Genomic DNA, 12,073 nt, shown 5'->3' with positions numbered 1-12,073 from the left:
TACTACTGTTCATAATAACATGTCCACCTGATTCACCCTCCCTCGTTGCTGAATATCATGCAGCCAAGGTCGAACAACAAAAAATGATGCATCATAGTAAGAAAAATGTAGGCCCTGCTCAAGGTCACATTGGGATGTTATGAAAGCTGAAGCTACTTCTTCTGCATAAATATCTTATTTGGAAATATCGATCCACAGGAACATTTGAAATTATTGGCCAGGAGTAAGAGAGAAAGGCGATCATGTTTCACTGATGGGAGGCGATGTGGTCTAGTGCAAAGAGAAGGGAGAAAGGAGAGAATCCAAGCTTTGAAATTGATTTACTGTATAACCTGAGAAACCTCACATAACCTCTGGGCCTCAGTTTCCTCTTCTGTAAAACGGGGACAATATTGCCGGCCTCACAGGATGTGATTAGGACAAAATGAGATGAAAGATAGGAAAGTCCACTGGAAAATAAAAGTGCTACCCAAATGGCAGCCAACTCAAGTTACTGACATCTTCATGTGTGTGAGACCAACACTTCTTTGAGATTCTACACCCCTGGAATTCTGACAAAATTGATAGTAGAAAGTGGGCCCCACCTTAGCCAAAAGCTATGCAACCCAGTTCAATTACTATACCTTATCATTCACAGACTGTTTATTAGGATCTATTACCTCCTGAGGACTACAAAATGAAGAAGACTTTTCTAGGGATCCACTTCTACCTTAAACAAGATAATGTCTAAGGGTGTCCTTAAATCCTTCTTAACATGATGTCGAATGCGGGGCATTCAAAAGAAAACCTGGTTAATGATATTGTACATAAGTTACGTTTTAACTGTAGAGTAGTTTTTGTTGTTGTTTAAAGCCACAAAACCAAAAGGGAAGTGTGGGAGAGGGTGGGCTGGACAGTGGCAGGAAACCTCATGACATGTCTCTCACTCCGCCTCCTGGGGTTGGCTGGTGATGCCCGGGACAGCATTTAAATTCAGAAGGGCACAGCTGTCCAGCAGCAGAAGAGGAAAAAGAAGAAACGGTGTCCGGCACCAGAACAGATCTCAAACATTGACCTTCTTTCTAACTGCAGCTTTCCGGCTGAGTTAGACGCCAAGTAAGTGTGCATTCTGCTCCTCTACTTATTTTTCAATGTTTGCTTCATGCTGCTTCCAAGTAAGTGGGCTTAAACATCATTCTATTATTCTATTATTCTATCATTCTATTATGTTTCAAACAGAGATTTGAAATGCTCTGTTTCATTGATTGAAAGGTTTGACTGGACTAATGGTCCTCTCGCTGACAAAAGGGAAGAGACCCCCGGGTCATAATTTTGATCCAGCAGAAAGAGAAATGAATTAATTAGCTATCAGTGAGTCCTTAGGAGAAAGAAACCATCTTTTCCAGCCAAAGGGAAAAAAGTCTATTTTACAGTGACTTGAAAGGATCACTAACTTTCTTGACAAGTACAATGTGTATGTAGCTTGACCTTGGTGCGATTTCCTTTTTTATGGTGGCAATTATCAGTTGGAGGAACTGAAAATTCTTCCCATCAGTCATTTAAATTCTGGTTTAATCTGTCCTTTTGCAGGAAATAAGTCGAATTTTGTCTTTTCTATACATTTCTAACATCTCATCTTTGTGCTTCTAATTTCCTGCTGAATGTTTACTTGAAAGCATTCTGGAATCTGTGATGCAAACTAGAAAACCTTATTTTCTGCTGAATATTTTCTCTCTTTCTTTTCAAATTCCTACCCAAAGTCTAGGATCAGTACACCTAGTATCTTAAATCCAAGTTTTAATGAAATACTAAATCCAACTCATCAGTAATCCCTATAAGGATGCAAAAAGGAAATTTGATTTTCTCCTTTCTTGAGTTCCTTTTCTCCAGTCACTAAAGAGTGATACTTCCTTTTATCAATTTATCAATTTCATTCCTAATGATCTATTTTTTATAAAATCATGTGGTAACCTCAGCCCCAGGTAATAATGGGCTAATCGCTGCAGCTAGAGTAGAAAAGTGGAATGGTAAATGAATTGCTAATTTGCCCCCCTTTTTGAAGGAAATCTTTCAGATTCTGCTTCTTTAGAGTTGTTTTTTGGTATAGGATGGGAGAAAGAACTCATCTTGAGCAACTGAATTCCCAAGGGGAATTTCAACTCCATACAATAATGCATAAAAGGGGAGAGAGGAAAAAATGGAGAGGAGAATCTACTAGAAGAACATTATTCCTTGTTTTGGAATGTGGCACTCAAATAGACAGCATTGTTTTAAGCGGCTGTGCCCTCACCTGGGAAATCTTGAACTATTTTACAGGAAAGATACCAAGATGAGAACTGCAGTGATTTGTCTTTGCCTCATCAGCATTGCTTGTGCATTGCCGGTAAGTGAATCTATATTCTAACCTACATCCTGCAAGGAATTGATTGTGCGCAGTAGTTTCTTTTGTGGCCCAAGCCAGACATGCATATTGAAAACGATTTTCATCTCTCCTGCTCAAAAGGTTAAACGATCAGGTCCTGAAGCCAATTCGGGAAGCTCTGAGGAAAAACAGGTAGGTTTATTTCCGAATCCCACTATTGTTTCTATTTTACACTGTCCTCGTTATGGCATAATGCAAAGTAGGAAATGCTTGTAGCAATTACATCTGCTCCCCCCAAAAGAGCTGAGATTGCTACCTGAGATCATTCAAGCATGCTACGGGCTCATATTTTTCAGATATGCAATCTAATACACAAAACCTAATTGGGTCATGAAAAAGGGCAAAGGAGTTTGGCTCTGGGTGATTATTTTTCACATATTACGCGATGGCACAATCTTTCCCTTCCCTGAACCAGTACATTGCTATGGAAGTAGATCATTCTATTGTTTAACTTAAATAGCTTAAAGTGAAGTTTCACACATGATATTGATCTGTTCTGGACATTGGAACAGTAGAACAGACAGTGTCTAAATGATTCGCTGCATAAGCTCACTCTTAAAGGAAAGTTCATTTAATGTTGGGGGGCAGAGGGGATTGTATCAGCTAGCTTAAAATAATCCACTATTTCTCCCAAAATGAACAACAACCAAAAAAAAAAAAAGTCTAAAACTGATGTTTTGAATCCTGCCATTAAGGTACTGGCTGGTTCACAATAGATTAAACGGTGCCAACCAAACAAAAAAACATTCTGCCTGAGGCTTTAAAAGCACCAAGTGTTCAATTCCAGAAGAATGGAATGCAATAGAGACAAACAAAGAGTGCTTTGAGGGCAATTAGACCGCTTAGTGGAGGAATAGGAGGATTTTTGAATGGTCTTTTTTCTAATTATTAATCATGTGACTCCCTCGTGAAATGGAGATGATATCATTTCCCAAGAGAACAGCCCCTCATTTGGGCCTGAAATTAGGAGCAGAATAACACAGAGACAACTGGATAATTTGCCCCAGTGTGTCTGTGAGCATTAGAAAGGTTGGGGTTGGGGGGGGTGGGTAGGGGGAAGGGAAGCGTTGTACTTGGTGATAGCGGTCCACACACCCCGCCCCGCCTCACCTAGCCCTCCTGGCCGGGGGGCAGGGGATTCATGATCCCGGCTCCTCCTGAGGCTTATCTGTCCTAAGTGGTTCCCATCCATGTTCATCCTTCAGCATTTACTGAGCACCTACTGTGTGTAGAGCCCTGTACTAGGCGCTTGGTAGTGAACAATAGAAGTAACAGACATGAACCCTGCCCTTGAGGCTCTTATAATCAAGATGCAATCTCCCTGAAGTTCCCTGTGCTTGATTAAAACCCAAATACAACCCTGAGGACCCCTAATAAATGGCTTCATGTCCACCATAACAGCTTTCCTCGTTTAGTAAATTATACTCAAATCAAGGCAAGAGGCATCCACAGATGGTAGGGCCAGTTCAGGGGTCAGTTCATGGTATGGCCTCACTTGGAATACTGCATACAGTGTCTGAGGGTAGATTGGAAAGGTTAGAATTTCATCTGGAAATATGAGACCATATGTGGTAGTAGCCAAGAATCTATCTGGTTTTTGAATAATAAGAAAATAATATAATAATAGTAATAGTGGTATTTGTTGTACAGGTCAAGCACTGTACAACCTGATTCCCCTATGTCTACCCCAGCGCTTAGAACAGTGCTCGGCACATAGTAAGCGCTTAACAAATACCAACATTATTATTATTACTAAGTGCTGCAGTAGGTACAAGTCAATCAGATCAGATGCATTCCTTGTCCTATTTAAGGATCATAGTTTAAGGGCCTCAAGGGAGAACAGGTATTTAATCCCTATTTTACAGATGAGGAAACTGAGGAACAGAGAAGCTAAGAGACTTGCCCAGGGCCACACAGTAGACAGTAAGTGGAGCCAATATTAGAAACCAAGTCTCCTGATTCCCAGTTCTGTGCTCTCTGCTAGGTCATGCTGCTTTTTTTTCTCTTTCTCTCCTAGCATCCTTTTCTCCACCAAAGTTGACAATCAGTAGTTTCCCCTTTTCATTACAATATTCTGTTTTCTGTCTAGCTTTACAACAAACATCCAAACCAACTTTCCTCATGGCTGAACACAGATCCATCCCAGAAACAGGCCCTGCTAGCGCCTCAGGTATTTCAAACCTCAATCTTTTGTGATTAAAAATGGCTGGCCTTCTTGACAGATCCATTGGGTTGATTGAATTTATCAATTACTTGTTCCACCCACCTGCCCCCCAAAAATATATGAGAAACAGCCTAGAGCTTTAAGAAATAAAATATTCTATCACTTGCCATCTACATGCAGATAAATAAGCTCATATGTGCAAGAAGGTAAGAGATGCTTGGAAATAGCTCTTTCTCCTAGTCATTCAGACGGTCAGTTGTATTTATTGAACACTTACTGTGTTCAGAGCACTGTACTAAGCACTTGGAAGAGTACAGTATAACTGGCACATTCCCTTCCCACAACGAGCTTGGATGAATAAAAGGAGCAAGTCAGGGAGAGGTAGAGGGAGTTGAAGAAAAGGAAAAGAAGGCTGTCAGAGAAAGCCTCTTAGAAGAGATGTGTCTTCAATAAGCCTTTGAAGCAGGGGAGGGTAATTATCTGTTGGATATGAGGAAGGAGGGCGTTCCAGGCCAGAGGCAGAACGTGAGCAAGAGGATGGGGGTGAGATAGATGAGATCAAGGTACAGTGAGAAGGTTGGCATTAGAGGAGCGAAGTTTGTGGGATGAGTTGTAGTAGGAAAGTAGGGAGGTGAGATAGGAGGGTGCAAAGCGATTGAGTGCTTTAAAGCCAACGGTAAAGTTTCCGTTTGATGTGGAGGAGGACAGGAAACCACTAGGGGTTCTTGAGAAGTGGGGAAACACGGACTGAATGTTTTTGGGCAGCCAGAGTGAAGTATGGACTGGAGTGGGGAGTGGGGAGAGACAGGAGGCATGGAAGTCAGCAAGGAGGCTGATACTGTAATCAAGGTGGGATAGGATAAGTGCTTGGATTAACACAGGAGCAGTTTGGCTGGAGAGGAAAGGGTAGATTTTAGCATTGTTGTGAAGGTTGAACTGACAGGATTTAGTAATAGATTGAACAAGTGGGTTGATTGAGAGAAGTCAAGGATAACACCAGGTTTTGGGCTTGTGAGACAGGAAGGATGGTGGTGCTGTCTACAGTGATGGAGACGTCAAAAGGATGATAGGGTTTGGGTGGGAAAATATGCATTATATATGTTATATTTAAGGTAATTGCAGGACAACCAAGTAGAGATGTATTGAAGGCAGAAGGAAATGTGAGACAGCAGACAGGGAGAGAAATCAGCACTGGAAATGTAATTTTGGAAATCATCTGTATACACATGGTAGTGGAAGTCAAGGGACAGAATGAGTTCTCTAAGGGAGAGAGTATAGATGGGGAATAGAAGAGGACTTTAAAAATGAACTGTGCAGAATACCCACAGTCAGAGGGTGGGAGGCAGAGAAGGAGTCCACGAAAGAAGCTAAGAATGAGCGGCAAGAGAGATGAGCAAAACCAGGAGAGGACCTTTTCAGTGAAGCCGATAATGTTTCCAGGAGAAGAGGGTGGTGGACTGTGTCGAAGGCAGCTGAGAGGTCGAGAAGAATTAGAATAGAGTGGAGGCCCTTGGATTTGGCAAGAAGGAAATCATTCTTTGATTTCCACCCTCTGAGAGGGTGGTTTCTATGGAGTGAAGGGGACAGAAACCAGAATGGAGGGATCAAGAACAGAACCAGAGGAGAGGAAGTTGATGCCTTAAAGGCAGAAGGAAATGTGCCTTAAAGCAGGCATCTACGCATGAGTGCTAAGAAGGGTACAAGTTCAAGTGTTAGAATTGGCTGAAGGGTTCTTATGGCTCAGGGTGCTGGGAAAATATCAATTGAATTTATTGAATGCTTACTATGTGCAGAGCACTGTATTAAGCCCTTGGGAGAGACTCATACAATGTTGATAGGCACATTCCCTGTTCACAACAAGCTTATAGTATAATTGGGGAAGGTTTGTAGGAGGAATTGGGATTTAAGGAGGGATTTGAAGATGAGAAGATCTGTGGTCTGTCTGATATGCAGAGGAAGAAGTTCCAAGCCAGGGAAATAGTGTGAGCACGAGGACAGAGGTGGGAGAATCAAAAGTGAGCTACGAATAGAAGGTTAGCCTGGAAGACACAAAGACAGGCAGTTGGGGAATAGTGGTTGGAGAGAGCAAATCAGAGAGGCAGGAGGAGACTGAGAATTACGGGCCTGGAATCGCAAGATGGAGGGACCCAGAAGCTCTCTCCTACCCGGCCTGGATCTAGAGAGGGCTCCACCAAAATGGGGAATGGGTCCACCAACTCTGTTATGGTGTACTCTCTCAAGCACTTAGTACACTGCTCTGCACACAGGAAGTGCTCAATAAACATCAGACTGACTGATTGGTCTGAATCGAAAGCAATTTACAGCCGACTTCCCCGACAAACCCTGTCCCTACTTAGGAATAGTCAATGCTCAGTGATTTAGGGGATAGACAGATTTGTGATAGGTAATGTGGGACTGGCATATTCCATAAGCCAAGAGGGATAAGTCTCCAGGCTTTTAGGTATCTGTGATAAAACCACCCTTACGGAACACTCAACTGAGTTTTTAGAGACTGAATCTATGGGTCAGAAATGAATGATCCTGATGAATATCTGTGTCTTCCATTTCAGAATTTGGTGTCGTCTGAGGAAAGCAAAGAGAACATCCAACAACAGGTCAGTTTCTCAATCCCAATAAATGACCCAACCAGGTCAACAGATCAGCTGTCAAAATCAAGCTTCTCTGCCTAATCACAACAGGCTTGACTCTCTGGTGTGGAGATTTTAATGGAGAATTTTCTGGGAATTTGGTAGACACCCCACTTTGCAGTCTCATGATTTTCACTGAAAACCCTTAAGACCAGTCATCATGGTAGGGTGCCAGTTGGAGAGAAAAAATTTGAAAAATCAAATTGAGAAAGGTGTTATTCAGAGAGAAAAAAGTTCACATTTTCCCAAATGAGTGTGTTGTCTCTTCAGATTAATTCATTCAATCGTATTTACTGAACACTTACTGTGTGCAGAGCATGGTACTAAGTGCTTGGGAAAGTACAACATAATAAACAGACATTCCCTGCCCACAGTGAGCTTACAGTCTAGAGGGAGACATTAATATAAATAAATTACAGATATGTACATCACTACTGTGGGTCTGGGATGGGGGAATGATAAGGGCGAGGGAGAAAAGAAAATGAGGGCTTAATCAGGGAACCCCTCTAGGAGGAAATGTGCCTGCAAGAATGAATATTTGTGGATCAAAGTAAATCAAATGTTACCTCAAAGATTACCTCCTAGTCCACATTCATAGCCTGAAAATCACTTTCAATAAACTATACTTCTGAAAAAGGTAAACAAAAGATTCTTACTCGCAGTGGCCTCTGAGTCCCTTTATAGAAAGATGGTTAGAACAATGTTTCTCATATGCTCAGACAGCAATTCTCCAGAATGTTCCGAAGCTGTCAAACTACATAGTATGGTACAGAAAAGTGGCAGAAAGCAAATGAAACACCAAACTTACAAACATCTTCAGGCAATGAAAATGGGGATTCAATCCCTGTTCTCCCTCCTACTTAGACCGTGGACCCCATGTGGGACCTAGTGATCTTGTATCTACCCTAGCACTTAGTACAGTGCCTGGCACATAGTAAAAACTTAACAAATACTAGAATTATTATTAATTTGATGGCCAACTCTGCTTTTCAGACCCTCCCTAGTATCTCAAACGAAAGCCATGATGACGTTGATGATGCAGATGACCAGGATGACAGTGACCACAAGGACGAGTCTGACGACTCTGATGAATCTGATGAGGTTGTCACTGATTTTCCCACTGATGTCCCAGCAACTGCAGTTTTCACCCCAGCTGCCCCAACCCGGGGTGATAATGGTGGCAGAGGAGACAGGGTCTACCGTGGATTGAAGACAAAACCTGGGGTGCTCTATAAGGCTGCAGTACAGGTAAGCGCCTCTGGAAATCATATAAATGGGCGGTACCAAATAAACTTGTTTTCAAGAAAAAGTGGGTCATTGGATGAGATCAAGGAAGGCACATTCAAAGATGTGCATTTGGAATTAGTTCAGGAACTGCTTATAAGTAGCAGAAATAGCATGGCTTAGTGGCTAAAGGACGGGCCTGGAAGACAGAAGGACCTGGGTTCAAATCTTGGCTCTTTCATTTGTCTGCTGTGTGACCCTGGGCAAGTCACCTCACTTCTCTGTGCCTCAGTTGCCTCATCTGTAAAATGGGAATTAAGACTGTGAGCCCCATGCAGGACAGGGACTGTGTCCAACCTATCTTATACTTAGCCCAGAGCTTAGTAAAGTTCCTGGAAAATAGTAAGTGCTTAAATACCATAAAAAGTAGTGGATTAGGTTGTCTAGATAATAGCAGGAGTAATGGTATTTATTGAGCACTCACTGGGTGCAATGAGATAGTAGAAGGTCCCAGGACCTGGGAATAGAAATTAATTTGTGACATGGAAAAAGGCACCTAATCCTTCAGTACTTCAGGCACCACTTTAAAACTTTAGGTGTCACTTTCTGTAAATGTAAGGTGACAGCCTAGTAGGTCTAGACTCTTAGCCAAAAACAAATTTTGCATTGATCAGCACCTGTAGAAAAGGGGGCACAGAGAATTTCAGATGGGTGTGCTTTATGAACCTGATCCTTGGTTTTGCCGTCTACCAGCTCCGTTATACTATACTCTCCCAAGTGCTTAGTATAGTGCTCTAACCAGAGTAAGCGCTCAGGAAATAAGACTGATTAGACAATCTCATTTTAAGCCATGTGTGTATATGGGGGTCCAGACTCTTCCTCTTTCTGAATCGAGTTTCTGCCGAAACAGGAAGGAATGGAGCTTCCCATACTCCTTACTGAAAGAGATGATTCTGGTGAAATATTGATATTTTCACTAATGATCATAAATACGGTACTTAAGTGCTTACTCTATACTAAAATAATCAAGGTAATCAGATCAGACCTAATCCCTGACCCACACAGTGTTCAAAATCTAAAATATAGGGAGAATAAGTATCTTATTTTACAGAGAAGGAAACTGAGGGACAGTCAAGTTAAGTGACTTGCCCAAAGTCACATAATAATAATAATTTAAAAATGAGTAAAGTGCTATTTACCAAGCACTGTACTAAGAGCTGGGGTAGATACAAGATAATTAGGTAGGACAGTCTAAGAAGGAAAGAGTACAGTTTTTAATATCCATTTTACAGTTGAGGAAACAAGCACAGAGAAGTTAAGTGACTTTCCCTAGGTCACACAGCAGGCAAGAAGCAGATTGGGGATTAGAACGCTTGCCCCTGAATCCCAACCCCCTGCTCTTTCCACTAGGTTATGCTGCTACTCTAGTAACAGAGCTGGGTGCTAGAACTCATATTTCCTGATTCCAATTCTCTAAGTTCTCCTACCCCTAGGCTCTGCAGCCTCTGCTAGAAATTTTCCCCTCAAAAATTTAATTTCTCCCACATTGAATTGTTCAAAAGATGTTAAACTGTAAGTTCCAAGTGGGAAGAGAATGTCTACCAAATCTGTAATACTGTACTTCCCCAACACTTAGTGCAGTGCTCTGCATACAAAAAAGTTCGATAAATACCAATGATTGACAAACAGAGTAGGGGAGTAATCCCCTATCTTAGCCATGCCACCACCTAACCGCTATTTGACCTTCCCAGCTCTCAATCAAGCTTACCCCCAACATACCTCCTCAACCAAACCTGGAAGTCAAAAGTTCAGGCACTTTTGGGTAGGAAGACAAGAAGCATAGTCACTGTTATCCTTTGGGAGAAAGTCTTACTGAATCTTTTCAGAAGTTTCAATATTTTTCCATTAATATTTTTAGGAAACACTCAGAATTTTCCCTCATTTTCTCTCTGGAACACTTGGTAACTTTTAAATCTGGGCCTAAAAGTTCTTCTGACATAGGGATTCCTGAGAGGGAAAAAAATTATCCTCTCAGGAGGTACATCTTTAGAGATTTACAATCATTTAAGCCACATGCTAAAGCAGAAAATAGAAAGACCAGACTTAGCAGCAGAAAGGCTAAATCAAGCACGGACCTCAGTAAAAACTGCAGCGTCTCCTCTAATTTGTTCACAGAGAGCAGGGAAGATTAATTTGCTCCAAATAAAAAAGTAAAGTGAGGCAGGCTCACTTACTGGGCTTACCTTGTGTCTGACCCAGGGGCACGATGCTTCCGATGATTTCACATCCCGCCTGGAAAGCCTGGAGTCGGATGAATCTCCAGAGGCGTACCCCGATGCCCACAAGCTGCAGAAATCTTCAGAATGGCATAGCAATGAGGCCAGCCACCAAGACGATCGGAGCATGCAGAAATCTTCTGAATGGCACAGCAGTGAAGCCAGCCACCAAGACGATCGGAGCGTGGAAACACACAGTCACGAAGAGGCCAAAGGCTATCGGCTGAAGCAGGAAGATCACAGCAGCCAGCAGGATGATCTGAATGACAGCCAGGAGAGTTATAAAGTCAGCAGAGAAAATGACAGCCAAGAGAAGACAGCCCAAGACGCTGACAGTGATGAGTTCAACAGGAAGCATTATCTGAAGAGTCATACCTCCCATGAATTTGATAGTGCTTCATCTGAGACCCATTAAAAGAGCCCCTGGGCACCCCACCACCCCAGGCAAGAAAATGTATCCCTACTGTGTATAAAAAAAAAGGTTTTGCAGTAGAGCTGGGTGGGAGGGGTACAGGAAGTACTTATTGCTAAACTTGTATGTGAGGGAGAGTGTTTTGGTGTGTGCATACCTACAAACAGTGTCTGGTTTTGACCTGAAGCTATAGCTGTGGTTAGTGGTAGCTTGAGTAATCATGTAAACTAAAGTCGCAGCGTAAAGTCTAGCGCCTTCCATCTGCGAAATGCAAACTCTCCTACTGCATATTATTACTGATTGTTATTCCTTATGAAGAAAAATACTGCCTAGAAGCAAAACACAATTTTACCCAAACCCACACACACTAGAAAAAGCATTACTTTTTATGGATACTGTGCCTTTTTTGTTTTATAAATCATTGTATATTTTTGTTGTGATTTTTTTTGTGCGAGTTAAATAAAACTTCATAAAACCACAAACAATGGATTTAATATGAATGTTGACTGAGAAGTGTGCGCCAATGTGGTGGCATCAGGAACTCTTGGGTTCAAAGTGTAATAAGAATTCCTAATTCTAAGGGCTTCCTGATTCATAAAGTTCACTACCTATCAATCAATCAATGGTATTTTTTGAGAGCTTACTATGTGTAAGTTCACTCATTCAATCATATTTATTGAGTGCTTACTGGGTGCAGTGCACTGTACTAAGCATTTGGAAAGTACAATTCAGCAACAAATAGAGACAATCCCTACCGAACAACAGGTTCACAGTCTAGAATGGGGGAAACAGACAACAAAACAAAACAAGTAGACAGGCATCAATAGCATCACTAGGGAGAGAAGAGTACAACTGAGTTGGCAGACACACACCCGATTTACAGACTTACAGACTAGAGGGATTGCAAGTAACCTAAATGGAAAGCTGAGAACAGACCATAAATCAAAA

General features: G+C 41.9%; 1 protein-coding gene across 1 annotated transcript; it reads left to right on the top strand.

Moving 5' to 3' along the window:
- Nucleotides 1–923: 923 nt before the first annotated feature.
- Nucleotides 924–11,607, top strand: SPP1 (secreted phosphoprotein 1). The gene is made up of 7 exons (XM_001515917.6): nt 924–1,095; nt 2,296–2,362; nt 2,483–2,533; nt 4,491–4,571; nt 7,136–7,180; nt 8,207–8,461; nt 10,697–11,607. Exons 2-7 carry the CDS (start codon nt 2,309–2,311, stop codon nt 11,126–11,128), a joined length of 918 nt encoding a protein of 305 aa, XP_001515967.1. The 5' UTR covers nt 924–1,095; nt 2,296–2,308; the 3' UTR covers nt 11,129–11,607.
- The last annotated feature ends 466 nt before the right edge of the window (nt 11,608–12,073 follow it).

Source organism: Ornithorhynchus anatinus, chromosome 12, assembly GCF_004115215.2.
Source record: "Ornithorhynchus anatinus isolate Pmale09 chromosome 12, mOrnAna1.pri.v4, whole genome shotgun sequence".
Lineage (NCBI taxonomy): Eukaryota > Metazoa > Chordata > Mammalia > Monotremata > Ornithorhynchidae > Ornithorhynchus > Ornithorhynchus anatinus.
This window is presented reverse-complemented; position numbering and strand designations above follow the sequence as displayed.